General features: G+C 64.1%; 4 protein-coding genes across 6 annotated transcripts; 3 read left to right on the top strand and 1 right to left on the bottom strand.

Moving 5' to 3' along the window:
• Positions 1-6: 6 nt before the first annotated feature.
• On the top strand, positions 7-3,190 carry LOC121672553 (zona pellucida sperm-binding protein 1-like; the record flags this gene model as incomplete). The annotated part of the gene is made up of 10 exons (XM_042045238.1): positions 7-616; positions 724-867; positions 957-1,141; positions 1,352-1,449; positions 1,595-1,722; positions 1,816-2,005; positions 2,086-2,236; positions 2,461-2,545; positions 2,627-2,748; positions 2,838-3,190. Coding segments are annotated over 9 exons (1,710 nt in total), but the record flags the coding sequence as incomplete, so codon positions are not given.
• Positions 3,040-7,039, bottom strand: LOC121672552 (pre-mRNA-processing factor 19). The gene is made up of 16 exons (XM_042045237.1): positions 6,892-7,039; positions 6,572-6,721; positions 6,254-6,330; positions 6,039-6,180; positions 5,879-5,952; positions 5,706-5,768; positions 5,578-5,619; positions 5,418-5,492; positions 5,218-5,293; positions 4,981-5,090; positions 4,687-4,842; positions 4,540-4,609; positions 4,193-4,278; positions 3,811-3,981; positions 3,589-3,694; positions 3,040-3,497 (listed from the first exon to the last, which is right to left on the bottom strand). The coding sequence occupies exons 1-16, from the start codon at positions 6,908-6,910 to the stop codon at positions 3,400-3,402; spliced, it is 1,515 nt and encodes a 504-aa protein (XP_041901171.1). The 5' UTR covers positions 6,911-7,039; the 3' UTR covers positions 3,040-3,399.
• Positions 7,040-7,138: 99 nt separating this feature from the next.
• LOC121672554 (transmembrane protein 109-like) lies at positions 7,139-9,349 on the top strand. 3 transcript variants are annotated; one of them, XM_042045240.1, is made up of 5 exons: positions 7,139-7,251; positions 8,067-8,294; positions 8,396-8,498; positions 8,583-8,659; positions 8,742-9,349. In XM_042045240.1, the coding sequence occupies exons 1-5, from the start codon at positions 7,174-7,176 to the stop codon at positions 8,961-8,963; spliced, it is 708 nt and encodes a 235-aa protein (XP_041901174.1). In that variant the 5' UTR covers positions 7,139-7,173; the 3' UTR covers positions 8,964-9,349. The 3 variants fall into 3 exon arrangements, with proteins under 3 accessions (XP_041901174.1, XP_041901173.1, XP_041901175.1); XM_042045239.1 differs by having other exon boundaries at positions 7,145-7,251; positions 8,583-9,349; XM_042045241.1 differs by having other exon boundaries at positions 7,168-7,261; positions 8,583-9,349.
• Positions 9,350-9,704: 355 nt separating this feature from the next.
• Positions 9,705-16,311, top strand: LOC121672551 (transmembrane protein 132A-like). Its single transcript, XM_042045236.1, has 11 exons — positions 9,705-10,068; positions 10,865-11,073; positions 11,149-11,718; positions 11,795-12,150; positions 12,799-12,957; positions 13,034-13,226; positions 13,297-13,440; positions 13,513-13,715; positions 14,004-14,280; positions 14,489-14,680; positions 14,757-16,311. The coding sequence occupies exons 1-11, from the start codon at positions 9,720-9,722 to the stop codon at positions 15,831-15,833; spliced, it is 3,729 nt and encodes a 1,242-aa protein (XP_041901170.1). The 5' UTR covers positions 9,705-9,719; the 3' UTR covers positions 15,834-16,311.
• Positions 16,312-16,379: the final 68 nt, after the last annotated feature.

Raw genomic sequence — 16,379 nt, 5'->3', positions numbered from 1 at the left:
GGGTCAGTATCCCATAACCAGCCTGGCATGGTGCATCCTGGGGGTCAAAACCAACCAGGGATTCGTCCGGGGTCAGTATCCCATAACCAGCCCGGCATGGTGCAGCCTGGGGGTCAGAACCAACCAGGGATTCGTCCAGGGTTTGGATCCCAAAACCAGCCTGGGGGTCAAAACCAACCAGGGCAACTTCGTCCGGGGTTTGTATCCCAAAACCCTCCCAGGGGCCAAAACCAACCACGGCTTCGCCCCGGGCTTGTATCCCACAGCCAGCCTGGCTCGATCCCCACTGGTGCCCAGACTCCAGCAGGATTCCTGCGCCCAGGAGCTCAGCCCCCAAACCAGCCGGGAATTTCTCGTCCCAGTCATCACTCCAACTCCCAAACCGGGCTCCAAGGCCATGCCGGGCTGCTCCATCCCGGCCATCCCAGCCCGGCTTTTGTGCGCCCAGGACTGCCGTCCTGGCCGGGTTTGTTCAGCCCTGGACTCCAGGCTCAGCCCCAGCTGGGCCTGGGACGCCCAGGGCTGCAGCCACAGCCTGGATTGCTGCATCCTGGGATTCACTCCCAGCCCACCCTGTTGCAGTCCACTGTGCTCTTCTACCCCTCAGCCGGGGCAGGTAAGGTGGGGAGATGGGATGGAGGGATACCGGGACAATGGGAAATGGCCTCAAGGTGCTTTTCCAACCTAGATTCCATGCTGTGCCCCCTCTCTGCTTCCCTGCAGGCATGCAGCTGACACGGGAGCAGTGCCAGGTGCCGGTGGGCCGGATGGCGTGTGTGGCTCCACAGGGACGGGATGGATGCCTGCAGGCCGGATGCTGCTATGACGACATGGACCGTGCCACCCCCTGCTATTACGGGAATACCGGTAGGACACCCGGAGGCACATCCCAAAATCCCTCCCCGGTGCCGGGAGAGGGTGCTCGGGGGTGACGGAGCCTCTCCGTGGTGTCGCAGCCACTGTGCAGTGCCTGCTGGAGGGACACTTCGTCCTGGTGGTCCCGCGGGGAATGGTGGCCCCGCCATACAACCTGGACAGCGTGCGGCTGGCCAGCAGCCAGGCGGGGTGTGAGCCCCTCCACGTGTCCGAGGCCTTCGTCATGTTCCGCTTCCCGGTCACCCACTGCGGCACCACCGTCCAGGTAGGGTGGGAAAACCCCAGGCACAGCCCAAGGTGGGCATGGTGGGGTCCCTTCAGGATAGAAGTGGCCCCCAGGATGCTCCCAGTCCCGCATTTCCCCCTCCAAAACTTCAGGATAAAGAGCTCACCCACAAGCTGCCTCCTGCCTCAGATCCTGATCCATGTATCTCTCAGGATGTTTCCCTTTCTCGTTCCCATGTTCCCCGCACAGGTGATCGAGGACAGGCTGATCTATGAGAACCAGCTGATCTCCACCATCGACATCCAGGGATCCCCCCGCGGCTCCATCACCCGGGACAGCGTCTACATGTAAGTGAAAATCCAGGCAGAGAGCCCGGAGTCCCCCTTGGATTCACCCACTCCTCGCTCCTGCCACGTCCTTGGTGGTGTCTCCACAATTTGGGCTGAGGGAGGATTTGGGAGTCTCCCACTTTTCTCTCCCTCTTTTCCCCAGTCTCCGAGCTCGGTGCATCTACAACGCCAGTGACCTCCTTCCCTTGGGAGTGGAGGTGGCCGTGCCCCCCACGGCCGCCCCCCTGGCCATGCCAGGCCCGCTGGGGCTCCAGCTGCGGATCGCCACCGGTCAGTGCTCCCCATCCCACTCCCCATCCCACTCCCCATCCCACTCCCCATCCCACTCCCCATCCCGCTCAACCCCTCCCAACATTCCCGCAGATGAATCCTACAGCTCCTACCACCCTGTGGGCGACTTCCCCCTGGTGAGGGTGCTCCGGGACCCCATTTACGTGGAAGTCCGGCTGCTCCAGAAGACGGATCCCAATCTGGTGCTGGTGCTGCACCACTGCTGGGCCTCCCCCGGCTCCCACGCCACATCCCAGCCCCAGTGGCCCATCCTGGTAGAGGGGTGAGTGGAAAAGGATGGGAAGATGGAACTGGGGGGGGGAATATCACTGTGCTGACACAGTGTCCTCATTTCCTGCCCAGGTGTCCCTTCCAAGGGGACAACTACAGGACGCGGCTGATTCCAGTGGGTCCGGCCTCTCCAGAGCTGCCCTTCCCGAGCCACTACCAGCGCTTTGTCATCTCCACCTTTGCCTTCGTGGAGACCTCCGGCATGGCTGTGCTGGAGGGGGAGGTGAGGGGGATCCCCCTAAATCCCTCATTGTTGGGAATCCCTCAGTGTTGGGAATCTCCCATCCCAACACCTACCCCTGCTCCCAGGGTGACACCCTTTTGAGAAGCTCACGCTGCTTTTGGGAGTACCTCAAGGTTTGGGGGCGCTTTGTGGGGGTCCCTTGAGGCTTGTGGGGACCCTTTTTGGGGATCCCCAGGTGACGCTGGCATTCCCGTGGCTCCCAGGTGTACATCTCCTGCAGCGCTTCCGTGTGCCACCTAGCCCAGCCAGAGCCCTGCCGGCCCTCCTGCCAGCTGGGAGTGCCCTCACGTGAGTCTGGGAGCCTCCAGGGGTTTGGGGGGGATCTCTGCGTATCCCCCTCTTCCCAAGCCAACCTGCTGCTCCCCACAGGAGCACGGAGGTCTCTGGGGGACAGGAGCACAGGTGACGGCGTGGGGACAGTCACATCCCAGGGATGCGTCATCTTTCCCAACGTTCCCAAGGGAGGGGGAACTCAGCAGAGAGGCTGAGGGGTCAGTGCCTTCTGTTCCCTAAAAACCCCTTCATCCCAAAACCCCCTTCATCCCCTGAAGTTATCTCCTCCTCCTCTTCTTCCTGACAGCTCCTGCCTCTACCCAGATGCCGCTATCTCTGGGAAAGCTAGAAAAATAAACCAGTGCACAGCACGGCTCTAAGGGTGGTTTGTCCTTAGGAGGGGGGAAAAAGGGTCCCTCATCCCCATTCCCCACCTGGAAGCAGCCACAGCCTCCCAAATCCCACCCTGCTACACCCCAGCCCTTCACAGGAGCCTCTTCCAGGTGGGATGACAGGGAATAATTCTTTATTTCCATACTGAAACTAAGTAACTCCTTACAAAACCTGCACAGTGCTCCCTTCCCTCCCTCCTTCCACACATCCTGGCCTCAAACTTCCACCAGCACCGGGATTGGGGTTTTTTTGTCAAACCAGTTACAAGCACAAAACAATCTAAAGGCGGAAAACACACAGAATTGGGGAAAAAAACTAAACAATAAACTCATGGAGCCACGGGGAAGGCGATGTCCGACTTCCCCTGTGCCAACAGCTACAACAGAGGGGCTTAATCCCACTTGGATAATCCCACACGGATATTCCCACCCACCTCCCACCCCGAATCCCAAAAAATGCCAGCCCCACTTCCAGGGCTACAGGCTGTAGAACTTGAGGCTCCGATCCATGCCTGTGGAAGCGATGAACTTGGCGTGGTGGCCAAAGGCCACTCCCGTGGTCAGGCCGCTGTGCTCTGGGGACAGGAAACAATCCACAGTCACAATTCCGAGTGGATTTGTCCCATTCCCACCCCGGCCACTTCCATGATTCCCACAACCCCTCACCTGTGAAGTGGAGGATCTCCGTCCACTGCTTGCAGATGTAGATCTGGACATCGGTCCCGCCCAGCGCCAGGTAGGTCCCGCTCTGGTCGAAAATCAGGGATTTCACCTGCGGAAAGGAAGCACAACGAGGCATTGGGAAAGCTCCAAACAGCCTTTTTTTGGGATGCCACAACCCCTGGAGCAGAGAGGCCATGGAGGGAGGGAAAAAGGGACATCGCACACCTCGAAGTTGTTATCCAGCTGCAACGTCTTGAAGTTCTTGAGCTTCCTCAAATCCCAGAGCTTGACCGAGGAGTCGTCGGCTGCCGTGGCCAGGTAGTATCCGTTCTCGGAAAAGGCGATGCTGGTGATGGGGCCCGAGTGTCCCGGGAAGTTGGCCACGTTGGTGCGTTCCTGGGGATAAGGTGGTCAGAGGGAATTGCGGCACTGGAATGCGCCATCGTTCCCAACTGACCTGCGTGGTCACGGTGCCACCAGCGGCTGCTCTGGAGCTGGAAGCTTGGGATTTTTGGAGAAAACTTCCAAAAATGCTCCTCAAAGTCCCGCTCCTTGGGACTGATCCCCAAACCACCCTCTGTTCCCGCACATTCCCATTAGCCCTCACCTTCAGATCCCAGATCTTGATTTGGGAATCCATTGTTCCCGTCCCAAAAATGAGCCCATCTGGGTGGAACTGGGCACAGGTGAGAGCTGCGGAGACAGCGGGAGACTCAGAGGCTTGGGAAGACTGGGAGGGCTGGGAAGACCCTCCAAAAGGGCTGGGGGAGATTTGGAAGGCTGGGAAGGCTCAAGAGGGTTGATGAGGTTGGAAGAGTTGGGGAGATTGGAAGGGTTGGGAAGACTCAGGAAGGTTGGGAAGGCTACCCAGACACCCCCCCCCCAAAAGGAGTTCCCATGAACTCCAGGAGCCAAGGGATCCCCAGGATGGGGATAATCAACTCCAGGCCTTACCACATCCAGAGCTCTCATCCGTCACCTTGGTGAGGACGCGGCCTGTCTGGATATCCGAGAAAGCCCAGTACTGGGAGAGAGAAAGCGTGTTGGATACAGAAGGGCTGGGAAGCAGAGGTGGGATCGGTGGGACGGGGAGGGATTCACCTGGTCATCCGAGGAGCTGAGCAGGTAATCACCCGTGGCGTGGAGGCTGAGCCCGGTCACGGAGCCCTCGTGGGCACGGACCACCTGGACACAGGAGGCGTTGGGAACGGACCAGATCCGGATCGTGGCGTCGGGAGAAGCCGAGAACACCAAGTCCTACAGCAGGACAACACGGGAAGGTTCACACGGGAAGAATTCAGCTCTCCCAGAGCTCCCGATGGGAGATTCCACCAAAGAATGATGCCGATATCCAAATTTGAGGCATCTTGGAAGTGAGGGAAGAGCCGGGCACACCTGGGATGGGTGGAAGACGACGCTGGTGACCTTCTTGGTGTGGCCCTTGAGCGTGGCCAGGATCTGCTCCGAGCTCTTGTCGAACACGATGACGTTTTTGTCGGCCCCACCTGGAAAACCGAGAGGGAAGCGCTGGGATGGGAGTGTGGGGCCAACCCACAAATCCCCTTCAAATTCCTGGTAACAAGGGAAGGACACCCACTCCCAGGTGGGAAATCCCCAGGAAAGGTCCCTTACCAGTGAGGATCTTGTTGGTGTCGGAAGGACACAGATCCAAGGCAAGGATTCCTGGGATGCTGGCACTGTGCAGCCCCTGTGTGAGGGAGGAGCCCGCCACGTTAACGCCACCGGCTGGAAAACGCTCCCAGAGGGAATCGAGAAGGGATTCCCAGCTCCATGGGAAAAGTTTTCCAGTCCTTTCCCATCCAGGCACTCACCACGTGTGAGGCCACCTGCCGGTACTTGCTGAGTTCCTCCGGCTTCACCAGCTCCTCCGGGACCGTCTTGCCCCTCTGGAAAAAACAGGGATAAATGTCAGCCTTTGCTGGAGCATAGCACATCCCAGCTCCCATGGAATCCTTGGAGAAGGGCACTCACCTTCTTACGCTCCGTGGTCAGCACCGTCGCCTTGTCTTGGAGCTGGAAAACAAGCAGAGGGTGGGCACAGACCGGGAATTCTGCCAAGGGAAGGTGGCAAGAGGGACACATGGAAGATCCCCCCTTACCTTCTGGATGATCTCCGGGGTCATTCCTGCCAGCTCTCCCAGATCCATGGCCTCGCCAGCGCCCTGTGAGGTATGGAGAGACAGGGAATGCGGAGAGGGAATTGGGGCGCAACAAGTGGGAAAAGGGTTGGGAAGGAGCAGGCCAAAGGCCGGGATGGGGAGCAGGGACTCACGGCCACGTTGGGCTGCGCCGATGGCACCGCCTGGGGCACGATGAGCCCGGCCTGAGGCTTCAGCGTGGCCAGAGCTGCAAGGACACAACAAGTTTAAGGGGAAACCGGGATAAAGCACTTCCCAGCGCCCCTTCCCGGGACTGCCACACATCCCTGTCACCTTCTCTGGCGGCAGTGACCTCCTTGGTGAGGCGGGCGATGACCCTGCAGGCGGCATCGTGCTGGTACAGGGCGTGGGACAGCTCCTGGCGCGTGGTCTGCAGCTGCTGCCGCAGCGTGAAGCTGTGCAGCATCACGGCATCCTGCCGGGAAGCACCGGAGTCAGCCGGGGAACGCCGGGAGCCCAGCCCCGCGCCACGCCCCCCCGGCACTCACCCACTCGTCCTGCAGGGCTTTCAGGATGGCCGGGATGCTGGTGGCCGAGGGGGGTTTGGGGCGGATCGGGTGCGCGACTGGAAGAAGGGCGGGCACATCATCCATGGCCTCCATATCCCTCTGGATCCCCGCGCTCCCACCCCCTGCCTTTATCCCTCCCTTTCCCAACCTCCACAGCGGAGTTCGGCATCTCACGGCCACCCTCAGCAAACCCCAAAACACCTCGGGCGCCGCCACTCCCGATCCCGGAGCCGCTTCCTCCGGGAGTGCCGCTGCTCCCGGGAGCACCGTTCCCCCTCCCCATCCCGGCCCCGGCACCTTTGATGTCGATGAGCTGCTCCTCGGACAGGGGCTGGTTGTTCACGGGGTCGGTGCCGTTCTCCGCGATGTACTTCTCGATCAGCCGCCGCTCGTACACGTGGTTGGACACCGGCGACACGCACGGGTGCTCCGGGACCTCGTTGGAAACTGCGGGGTAAAACGGAGGGATGGGATGGGACGGGAGCGGGGCTTCGGGAACGCCCTGCCCGGTGATCCCCCGGTGACCCCGGCTGTCTCCGCCCCGCAGACCGGGGTCCCCCATTCATTAACGACCCCGCCCCCCCCCCCTACCGCGGCCGCTCTCTCTCCGCACTCACTGGAGCAGATGAGCGCCATGGCGGAGGCCAGGCGGTCGCGGCGCTCCGGTTACGGCCCCGCTGCCCTTCCGAGGCTGTTTCCGGTTCTCCTTTCCGGTCCGGGGTCCCGGTTCCGGTTCCGGTTGGCGCGCGCGGCCCCCCCCCCGCGCCGCTCCCGAGCGCTCACGCGGGCGCCGCCGCCGGAACCGGAAGCGCTCCCGTCATCCCCCGCGCTCCCCCCGCCGGCGGGAACGGCGCCTCCCGGCGTGCACCGCGCGCCGCCGCCCGCCTCCGGGTGTTGCCATGGTGACCGCGTTCCCGGCATGCACCGCGGCGGCCCCGGGGACTACAGCTCCCGGCGTGCCCCGCGGCGGAGCGGAGGGAAGCCCCGGTGAGGGGGGGTCGGGGGGGACCCCGGGGTGGGGGGTGGAATTCGGGGAAAATCGGGGGGAAATCGGGGAAAATCAGGGGGAAATGGAGAGAAAAATGGGCGGGGGTGGTCCAGGGGGGGGATAGGCGGGGTGAGGGAGCCGCGGTGGGGGCTCCGGGGGGAGTCGGGGGGATCCTGAGGGGTTGGGGAGGGACTGTGGGAGGTGGGTACAGGGGGGACTTGGGGGGATTCTGAGGGGATCAAGGGGATCCTGGAGACCGGGGAGATGTGGGTGGGGTGCGAACAGAGGGATTTGGGGATCCAGGAGGGGTTTGAAGGATCATGGGGCGATTGTGGGGGAATTGTGGGGATCGTGAAGGGTGGAGAGCCCTGAGGGGGGGCGGGCACAGGGGGGATCAGGCGTTTCATGGGGATGGGGGGAACTGGGAGGGGCTGGGCACAGAGGGGTTGGGGGGATCCCCAGAGGGGACTGGGGAAGAGTGGGGAGCTCGGGGGCTCTCGGGGGTGGCAGTGGTGGCTGTGTCCCATCCCAGAGCACCCCGCTCCCTCCTTTGGGAAGGGGTGCCCCCCCTTCCCAGCCAGGCCCAGTGCCCTTGGCCATGTCCCCGCTGGCTCTTGTCTATCCCAAAAATAGCCGGGACACCCAGGCCTGTGCTGAGGGGAGGGGGGGGGGGGGCGGGGTGGAACTTGGCTGTGGGGCCTCTGCCCTCCCCTCCCGCTGGGGGGACCCCAAAACCAGCAAGCGGACCCCAAAACCAGCAGGGTTTCCGCCTCCCAGCACCCCCAGCTCTCCTTCTCCCCACAGATCCCAGGACCCAGGATGGGGAGTGCCATGGGGCACCAGGCCCTGCTGGCCCTGCTACTGTGGATCCCGTTCCTCATGGCATCAGCGGGGGACGGAGGCAAGGATGGCCAGGAGGGGGTCCGGGGACACGCCGCCACCTCCGATGACCTGCTGCTCCGGCTGGGAAGATCTGCTTGGGACACCCTGGAAAACTGGGTGGGACCCCAGCCCCTGCGGATGGTGGCAGAGGTGGGATCCCGATTCCCAAACCTTCCCTGGAGTTCCTTGTGCAGGGACATGGGGCTCTACGCCCTCTTTTTCCACTCCCTTATCCCCATCTTTCCCCGCAGAGCCTCTCCGCTGTCCTCTGGATCGTTTCCTCCGGGATCTCGGTGGCCCTGACCATGCTCTGTGGGATCCTGGGGGATCTCCTGGCTGCTTTCAGCATCAATGGTGAGTGGGATTCACCCCATGGGACAGCTCCCACCCCCATTCCCGGTTCCACTGCCACCACTGACTCCCAGATCCCATTCCCAGGCCACCAGCTGGTCCGAACAGCGGCGCTGGCTCCCGGAGAAGTACAGAGGGTGCTCCTGTGGGCAGTGGCCGCCCTGGTGGGATCCTGGGTGCTATCGCAGCTCCGAGGACTGCTGCTCCCGCTGCTCCGCGGGGTGAAGGTTTTCCTTTTCCTCGCAGCCTTCCTGCACGTGGCCACTTCCCAGGAGAGCCCCACAGCGCAGGCGGGAATGCTGCTGGGCCTGTGGGTGCTCTATGCTCTGCTGGGCAGCCTGGTGGCATCCCCGGATCCCAGCTCCCGGCTGGATGCGGCCGTGCGGAGCCTGGAGTGGAAGGTGGAGGAGCTGCGGCGGCGCCAGAAATTCGGGGGGCCCCGGAACCAAGAGGATTGAGCCCCCCTAAAGCTCTCCCAAAGCTTGGCTCTGTTATCCCAAGCATCCCAAGCATGTGTCCCCCCGCACCCCCTCCTCTGCTTCCCAGTTCTCCCAGGGGTCCTGGGAGCCCCCAGTCCCTCTGGGAGCACCCCAAAATCGGGGGCTGTGCCTCACCACAAGTGCCTTCACCCCCAAAGCCCCCACGAGCCTCAAATCCGGGAGAGGAGCTCCCATGTTCCCTGCTCGCCAGGAATGTTGTCCCAGCCCAGCTGGCTCGGGGTGCAGAGGGGATCCCATTCCCCATCCCAGGGCCTCTGCTCGTTTTAGGGTCCCCCCACTGTCAGGTTTTGGGTTTTAAGCTGCTTTTTAAACGGTTTTGATAACGTGGTTTGGAATAAAGACGGATTTATCCGGCCCAGCCCCACTGCTTTCCCATGGGAAGGGGGTCAGGCTCAGAGCTGGCCCCCTCAGTCCATCTGGGGGTGGGAAAGGAGGAGGAGGAAGAGGAGGAGAAGGAGGGTGGTTTATCCATGCCAGGATCCCACTGGCCTCTAGCTGTTCCTGCTGTGCTTCCTGCTCCCTCCATGCCCCTGGCCATGGATGTCCTTATCCTTCCCATGTCCCCAGTATCCCTGGTGGAACAGGGGGAAGAATTCCTATCCTCCTGCCCTGCTCCGGGGGTCTCTGTGTGGCCTGGGGTGTCCGGTGCTGGGTGGGGATGGGAATGGGGTGAGGAGCAGGGATAGGGATGGGGATGGGGAGTGGGATGGGGAATGGTGTGAGGATGAGGATGGGGAGGAGGGATGGGGCTAGAAAGGCGGATGAGGATGGGGCTGGGGACCAGGGCTGCGAATGGGGAGCGGGGTGGGATGTGCCTCGGGCTGTGGAGCAGGAGCCGGAGCGCCGGGCACGGCCGGGCTTTAGGACCCGGCGGGACGAGGCGGCGCCGGTGCCGGTCCCGCCCCGGCCCCATTGTCTGGGCGCGGGGGCGGAGGGACGGGAGGCACCGGCGGAGCGACGGGAGGCACCGGCGGCACCGGCACCGGCGGCACCGGCGGACGGACCGAGCCCCCCGGCCATGGCTCCGGCGCCCCGGCTGGCGCTGCTGGCCGCCGCCCTGCTCTGCCCCCTGGGTAAGTGGGAATGACACCGGGAATAGCATCGGGAACGGCGCCGGGCACCGGGAACGGCACCGGCACCGGCCCCGCTCCGCAACCCCCCCGCCGTCCTGCTGGGATCCGTTCCCGCGCGGTCCCGCGACCCGGCTCGATTCTCCGCTTTCCCCGCGTTCGGGGTCCTTCCACTCCGCCGGGATCTGCTCCCTCCGGGATCCCGGGAGTCGGGGCGACCTCAACCCCCCCCCCCCCCCCCCCTTCTCCTTCCCCGCGTTCCCCGGAATCCGCGCCCCCTCCACCGCCTGGGATCCTGAGGGGGTCACCCGGGGAACGTGGGATCCGCTGGGATCTCGAGGGGGGAGTCTCCCCGCAATCCCCACGGGAACCCGCCGCCCGAGGGACTCCCGTTCCCCCCGGATCCCGAGATCTGCCTCGCCTCTCCCCGCACACCTGATCGCCCAGGTGGGATCAGTTCCCGGCCGTGAGGAAGCGCTGCCCGGGCATCCGGGTGGGATCTGCTCCCGGTGATGAGGGATCCCTTTGATCTGGGCACCACGAGCCTGGATCCCACCCTGCAGGACGCGGTTCCAACCCTCTCCCCATATTCCCGCAGGGAACAGCCAGGGCTGGGAGAACTTAGTGGCCCCCCCAGTCCTGACACAGGGATGGGGTGACCTCAGAATGGGGTGGCCCAGGAAAGGGGGTCACCCTGTGTGGTGCCACAAAGGCGGGCACAAAGACCCCCACTTGCCACCCCAGCGCACCCCCTTCCCGCTGTGTCCCTGTGGGATGTGGCACATCCTTGTCCTTGCAGTGAGGGGTGACGGGGACCCCCCGGATCCCGTGTTCCTGCCGGTGGAGCTGGAGGTCCTTGGGGTGCCCGAGTCCTACCGGCTGCAGAGGGTGGATCAGGATGTGGCCCCCAACTCTTCCCTGCACACCCGCTCCGAGACATTCCTGCTGCTCCGTGCCGGATCCCAGCCCCTGGTCCAGGCCACCTACCCCCCGTTCAGCACTCGCCAGGTAACCGGGACCCCTGTGACCCCTGGGCCACCCCAGGGTGTCCCAGGCCCCGCCACCATCCCGGTGTCCTTGCAGGAGGTGCCCATGGAGAGCGCCCCTGGCTCGGCAGCCTGGGCCATCCGTGCCGTGTCCCTGGAGAGCTCCGTGTCCCCCACCGAGCCCGTGGCCCGCGTCCTCTTCCATCTGCAGGGGCCTGACTGGATGCCCGGGAAGCGGGATCACACCGGGGTCTGGGATCATCCCAAGGACTGGGATCACCCTGAGGTCCGGGACCACCCTGGGGGCCAGGGTCACCCCAGGGACTGGGATCATCCCAGGGAGCAGGACCACCCTGGGGTCCGTGATCACCCCAGGAACTGGGATCACCCTGGGGATCATGACCACCCCAGGGACCAGGACCACCCTGAGCAGCGGGACCACCATGGAGTCCAGGATCACTCCAAAGACCGGCACCACCCTGGTATCCACAATCACCCCAAGAACTGGGACCACCCCAAGGACCGGCACCACCCTGTGCAGCAATACCACCCTGAGAACTGGGATGCCCCAATGGATTGGGATCACTCCAGAGCTCGGGATCTCCCCTGCGTCACCCTCCATGCCCACCAGCGCGGGCGGGTGGCCCGGGGGACGTGTCACCTGCAGGTCAGTGCCACCCTGGGGACCTTGGGGACCCACAGCTCCCCCCCACCCTAATCCTGGGATCCCCTCTCTCCTCCAGGCCCCGCTGGGCGTGTGCGTAGTGGAGCTGGAGATTCCTCCACGCTGGTTCTCCCCTGGATCTCTCCATTCCCACCGGAGCCACCGGCGAGATTCCGACTCCATGGAGCCTCCGGAGCGCCCGGAACCGGCTGAGCTGCGCTACAGTGTGGGGGAGTGCGGGGACCGGGAGCGGGAGGCTCCCAGATTCCTGGGAATGCTGGAGCTGCGGCTGGGAGAGCCGGAGCGGCAGCAGGAGGTGCGGCTGGACGAGAAGGTGCTGCTGCGTGTCCCCAGTGTCCCCCTGCGGCCCGGGCAGCGCTTCACAGCCACCATTGCCCTGCGCCACAACTTCACCGCCGACAGCCTGACCCTGCGGTGAGAGCGGGGACAATGGGGACACCGGGACAGTGTGGGAACCTGTGTGACATTGTGTGGCAGTGTGTGGCATGGTGTGACTGTGAGTGACACTGTGTGGCAGTCTGTGACATTGTGTGGCAGTGTGTGGCTGTGAGTGACACTGTGTGGCAGTCTGTGACATTGTGTGACACTGCGTGGCTGTGTGTGACACTGCGTGGCTGTGTGTGACACTGCGTGGCTGTGAGGGACACTGTGTGACTGTAAGTGACACTGTGTGGCAGTGTGTGACATTGTGTGGCAGTATGTGACACTATGTGACAACATTTGGCACCATGTGACACTGAGCGATATTGTGTGACAGCATCTGACAGTGTGTAACGCCATCAGACCCTGTGTGGCATTTTGTGACACTGTGTGACACTATTTGGCACCATCTCACAGTATCAGACACTGTGTGACACTGTGTGACTGTGAGTGACACTGTGTGACACCATCTGACAGGATCTGACACTGTGTGACACTGTGTGACTGTGAGTGACACTGTGTGACACCATCTGACAGGATCTGACACCGTGTGACACTGTGTGACATTTTGGGGCACTGTGTGACACCATCTGACACTGTGTGACACTGAGTGACACCGTGGGACACCGTGTGTCCCCACAGGATCAAGGCCAAGAAGGGCCTGCAGGTGGTCTCCGTGCGCCCCGCAATTCCCAGCGCCTGGAGCGCGCACCTGGAGCGTTCCCGTGGTCCCAAGCACTCCACGGCCGTGGTGATGTGCCGGCGGCTCGGGGACATGCCTGCCATCCCTGACAGCTCCAGGTAGGGAATATCCCAGTGCTCCCATCCCAGCGGGAATTGCGGGTTGCTCCACCCTGATCCCGGTGCGCTGCCGCAGGGTGTCTGAGCCGGCTGCGTTCCTGCACCTGGATGTGGCTGTGGAAAACGGAACAGGAGGGCTGGCGCCAGCGCGGCCCCTCACGTGGCAGGTGGAGTATCCTGGCCAGGATCCTGAGGCGCAGAAGGACAAACTGGTCTGGGAAATCCAGGTGTCGGAGCGGGACATCCGCGCCCTCGTCCCGCTGGTGCAGGTGGGTGCCCCCATCCCGTTCTGGCCCTCCATCCCGTGGGAAGCGCCTGCTCATCCCGCCGTGCTTCCAGGAGCTGGAGATCCTGAACACGGCGCCGCTGACCGGGATCCCCCGCGTTATCCCGGTGAAATTGGTGGCTGTGGAAGCAGGGGGTGGAGTGTCCGAGCTCACGGATCCCGTGGGATGCGAATCCGCTGACAAGCAGGTGCTGCAGGTGAGTCCTGCTGTCCCCTCGTTATCCTGCCTCACCTGGGAGATTCCTATGGAATTCTATGTGCCCTTGCAGGTGTCGGATTCCTGCGACCTGGTGTTCGTGGGGGGCAAGGAGAGCCGGGGGGCGCGGGGGGCCCGCGTGGATTTCTGGGCGCGCCGGCTGCGGGCGGAGCTGAGCTTCTCCGTTTGGGCTCCGCTGCTCCCGCTCCGTGTCCAGCTGGGAGATCCCGTCCTGGAGCAGCTCCGCGGCTGGAGACTGCCTGGGGGGCCTGACAGGTGAGGCCTGCGGAATGGGATGGTGGGAAAAAGGGGAGACAGGAATGGGGCGGAGAGCTGACATGTGGGGATGCATCGCTGAGTCCCCATGTACTCCTGTGTCCCGGGATTCCCATCACCTTTTCCTGGAATCCCTGTCACCCTGTGCTATGATCTTCTGCCCTGGGATCCCTGTTCCCCTGTCCTGAGACTCCTGTCACCCTGTCCTACAATCTCTGTTCCCCTGTCCCTTGGTGACACTTGTCACCCCATCCTGGGACTCTTGTCACCCTGTCCCGCTGTTCCCAGTGGCACGGTGGAGTCCGAGGACCCCGCAGAGGAGCCGGAGCGGCGGGCGCGGGGCTGCCGGCCCCAGTTCCAGCGCACGGGGCTCCGTGTCCTGGCACACTTTGTGGCCCACCCTCTGGATGGTGGCCGTCACCTGTCCTACCTGCCTGGCCCCGAGTGGCTCCTGGATGTCACCCACCTGGTGGCCACCCGGACCCGTGTCCAGGACCCGCGCGTGGCCTCGCTGGAAGAGGGGGCCGTGGTGGTGGGCCGGGAGCCCGGAGTAACCTCTGTGGAGGTAAAGGGGGTTGTTTGTGGGAATTTGGGGAGTCCTGGGGGGATCTGGTGGTGTGGAAAGGTTGCAGGGATGGAGTTGGGGGGCTGGGAATGATCCCAGAGGGAGCTGGGCAGGATACAGAGGGGGAGGGAACTGAGGGGCTGGGACAGGATGGGAAGGGGACACAGTGGCCGTGAGGAAGGTTGGGGGACTCACAAGGTGCTTCCAGGTGCGCTCCCCGCTCTCCGACGCCATCCTGGGGGAGCAGACGCTGGTGGTGTCCGAGGAGAAGGTGACGGTGACAGAGCTCCGCGCCCAGGTGGTGGCCGGGCTCTCCTTATCCCTACGGACACAGCTGGATCATCCTGGCATGGTCACCGCCACCGTCCTGGGGACGCCCACCCTGCAGGTCCTGAAGCAGGTGAGACGGGTGAGGGATCCCCCCGGTGTCCCTGGTGTCCCCCAAACCTCTGCCATCCCGCTTGTCATCCCGCCAGGAAGCCACGCTGTCCGTCTGGCTGTCCTTCTCCGACCGCACGCTGGCCCCGCTGGAGCTCTACGGGTGGCACGACGTGGCCTTGACCGTGACGTCCCTCGACCGCGCCATCGCCACTGTCAGGGGGTCCCCTGGGGTCCCCGCTGCCCACCCCTGGGTGGTGGCCGAGGGACCGGGCCGGGGGGCCCTGCTCCAGCTCAGCCTGCACCCCCCGGATCTGTGCCGGCGTGGCCGCCACCGCGCGGCCGCCCTGGCCACCGGCACCGCCTGGCTCGAGGTGGGGGTCCCCTCTCCCGGGAGCCCCCGGCCCTTCCCGCGGGCTGAGGGCGCCATGTCCGGGGAAGCAGTGACCGTGGGACAGAGGGACCCCGCGGGCGTGGGGCCGGCGGCCACCAAGCTCCAGGGGTCTTCCTCGGAGGAAGACGAGGAGGAAGGCTATGGACGCAACCGCGCCGGCATGGAAGAGGAGGAGGAGGAGGAGGAGATGGTGAAGGCTCCGGAGCGGGTGACCGACCTGGAAATCGGGATGTATGTGCTCCTGGGAGTCTTCTGCCTCGCCATTTTCATCTTCCTCGTCAACTGCATCTTCTTCGTGCTCCGCTACCAGCAGAAGGAGCTGCCCGAGCCGGGTGGGGCCCCCTCGGCCCCACAACCCCACAACTGGGTCTGGCTGGGCACTGACCAGGAAGAGCTGAGCCGGCAGCTGGATCGGCAGCAGATGGATCGGCAGCAGCTGGATCGCCGGCAGCCAGAACCCCTGGCACCCCCGGGCCCCTCCTGCGGCTGCGGGAGTCCCCCGGGCTCCGGCGAGGACGGGGCTCCCCCCGGCTCCCCGGCTCCCGGAGCGCCGCCGCCCCGCAAGGAGGGATCGGCTCCGGGCGGCGGCCGCAGGAAGCGGGTGGAGTTTGTCACCTTCGGTCCCCCCCGCGTCCCCGAGGAGCCTCCCCCGGCCGCCCCCCACGTCCAGTCCATCCTGGTGGCCAGCGAGGACGACATCCGCTGGGTGTGCGAGGACATGGGGCTGCGGGATCCCGAGGAGCTCCGGAGCTACATGGAGAGGATCCGCGGCAGCTCCTGACCCCAAGGGGGCGACTCCCGGACCCCCCCCAATTCCCGGGCAAACCAGTAAGGGCCCGACCTCCTCCCCGTGCCGCGCTGGGGGGACACCGACCCCCCCTTCCCAGCGGGATGTGCCGGGGACCACTGGTGGCCTCCTGGGACCGCCCCGAGGCGCCCACAGAAGGTGAGGGGGAGGGGGGGTCTCCCAGCCCCGTCCTTGCGGGATCCCGGCGGCACCGGGGAGGAATTTGGGATGCTCTTACTGCTTTGGGTCTCATTGCGACATGGTGTTCATAGTGGTGATGATGATGGTGGTGATGATTCCTGTGGTCTGATCCCGGGGAGGATCCCGTATCCCCCCCACCTTCACCCCGGCCACCCATCCGTTTTGTACACATTTTTTTACCGGGAACGCCCGGGAAGGGGCTGCCAGGGACTGGTATTTATGGAAAATTTTTAATTCTGACGTTGTTACAAAAATAAAGTATTTAAAAAAAAAAAATTGGCAGTCCCCTCCCCCCCCCACCCCGCGCCGTCTCCTCTGATCCCGATACCAGGTCCCACC

Source organism: Corvus kubaryi, unplaced genomic scaffold (assembly GCF_017639235.1).
Source record: "Corvus kubaryi isolate FWS band 111438036 unplaced genomic scaffold, C.kubaryi_AGA036_p1.0 62754, whole genome shotgun sequence".
NCBI classification, from domain to species: Eukaryota; Metazoa; Chordata; class Aves; order Passeriformes; family Corvidae; genus Corvus; species Corvus kubaryi.
This window is presented reverse-complemented; position numbering and strand designations above follow the sequence as displayed.

What these genes read in the sequence shown, in the direction of transcription:
- LOC121672551 (XM_042045236.1), top strand. Translation starts at nt 9,720, where the DNA reads ATGAGGATGGGGAGGAGGGATGGGGCTAGAAAGGCGGATGAGGATGGG. An exon ending in CGCCCTGCTCTGCCCCCTGG is followed by an intron (nt 10,069 to 10,864) that starts GTAAGTGGGAAT and finishes TTGTCCTTGCAG; the next exon opens with TGAGGGGTGACGGGGACCCC. An exon ending in CCCTGCAGGTCCTGAAGCAG is followed by an intron (nt 14,681 to 14,756) that starts GTGAGACGGGTG and finishes TCATCCCGCCAG; the next exon opens with GAAGCCACGCTGTCCGTCTG.
- LOC121672554 (XM_042045239.1), top strand. Translation starts at nt 7,174, where the DNA reads ATGGTGACCGCGTTCCCGGCATGCACCGCGGCGGCCCCGGGGACTACA. An exon ending in CCCTGCGGATGGTGGCAGAG is followed by an intron (nt 8,295 to 8,395) that starts GTGGGATCCCGA and finishes CTTTCCCCGCAG; the next exon opens with AGCCTCTCCGCTGTCCTCTG. An exon ending in GGCTGCTTTCAGCATCAATG is followed by an intron (nt 8,499 to 8,582) that starts GTGAGTGGGATT and finishes TCCCATTCCCAG; the next exon opens with GCCACCAGCTGGTCCGAACA.
- LOC121672552 (XM_042045237.1), bottom strand. An exon ending in GCAGCTCATCGACATCAAAG is followed by an intron (nt 6,331 to 6,571) that starts GTGCCGGGGCCG and finishes CCCTTCTTCCAG; the next exon opens with TCGCGCACCCGATCCGCCCC. An exon ending in TCAAGATCTGGGATCTGAAG is followed by an intron (nt 3,982 to 4,192) that starts GTGAGGGCTAAT and finishes CCTTATCCCCAG; the next exon opens with GAACGCACCAACGTGGCCAA.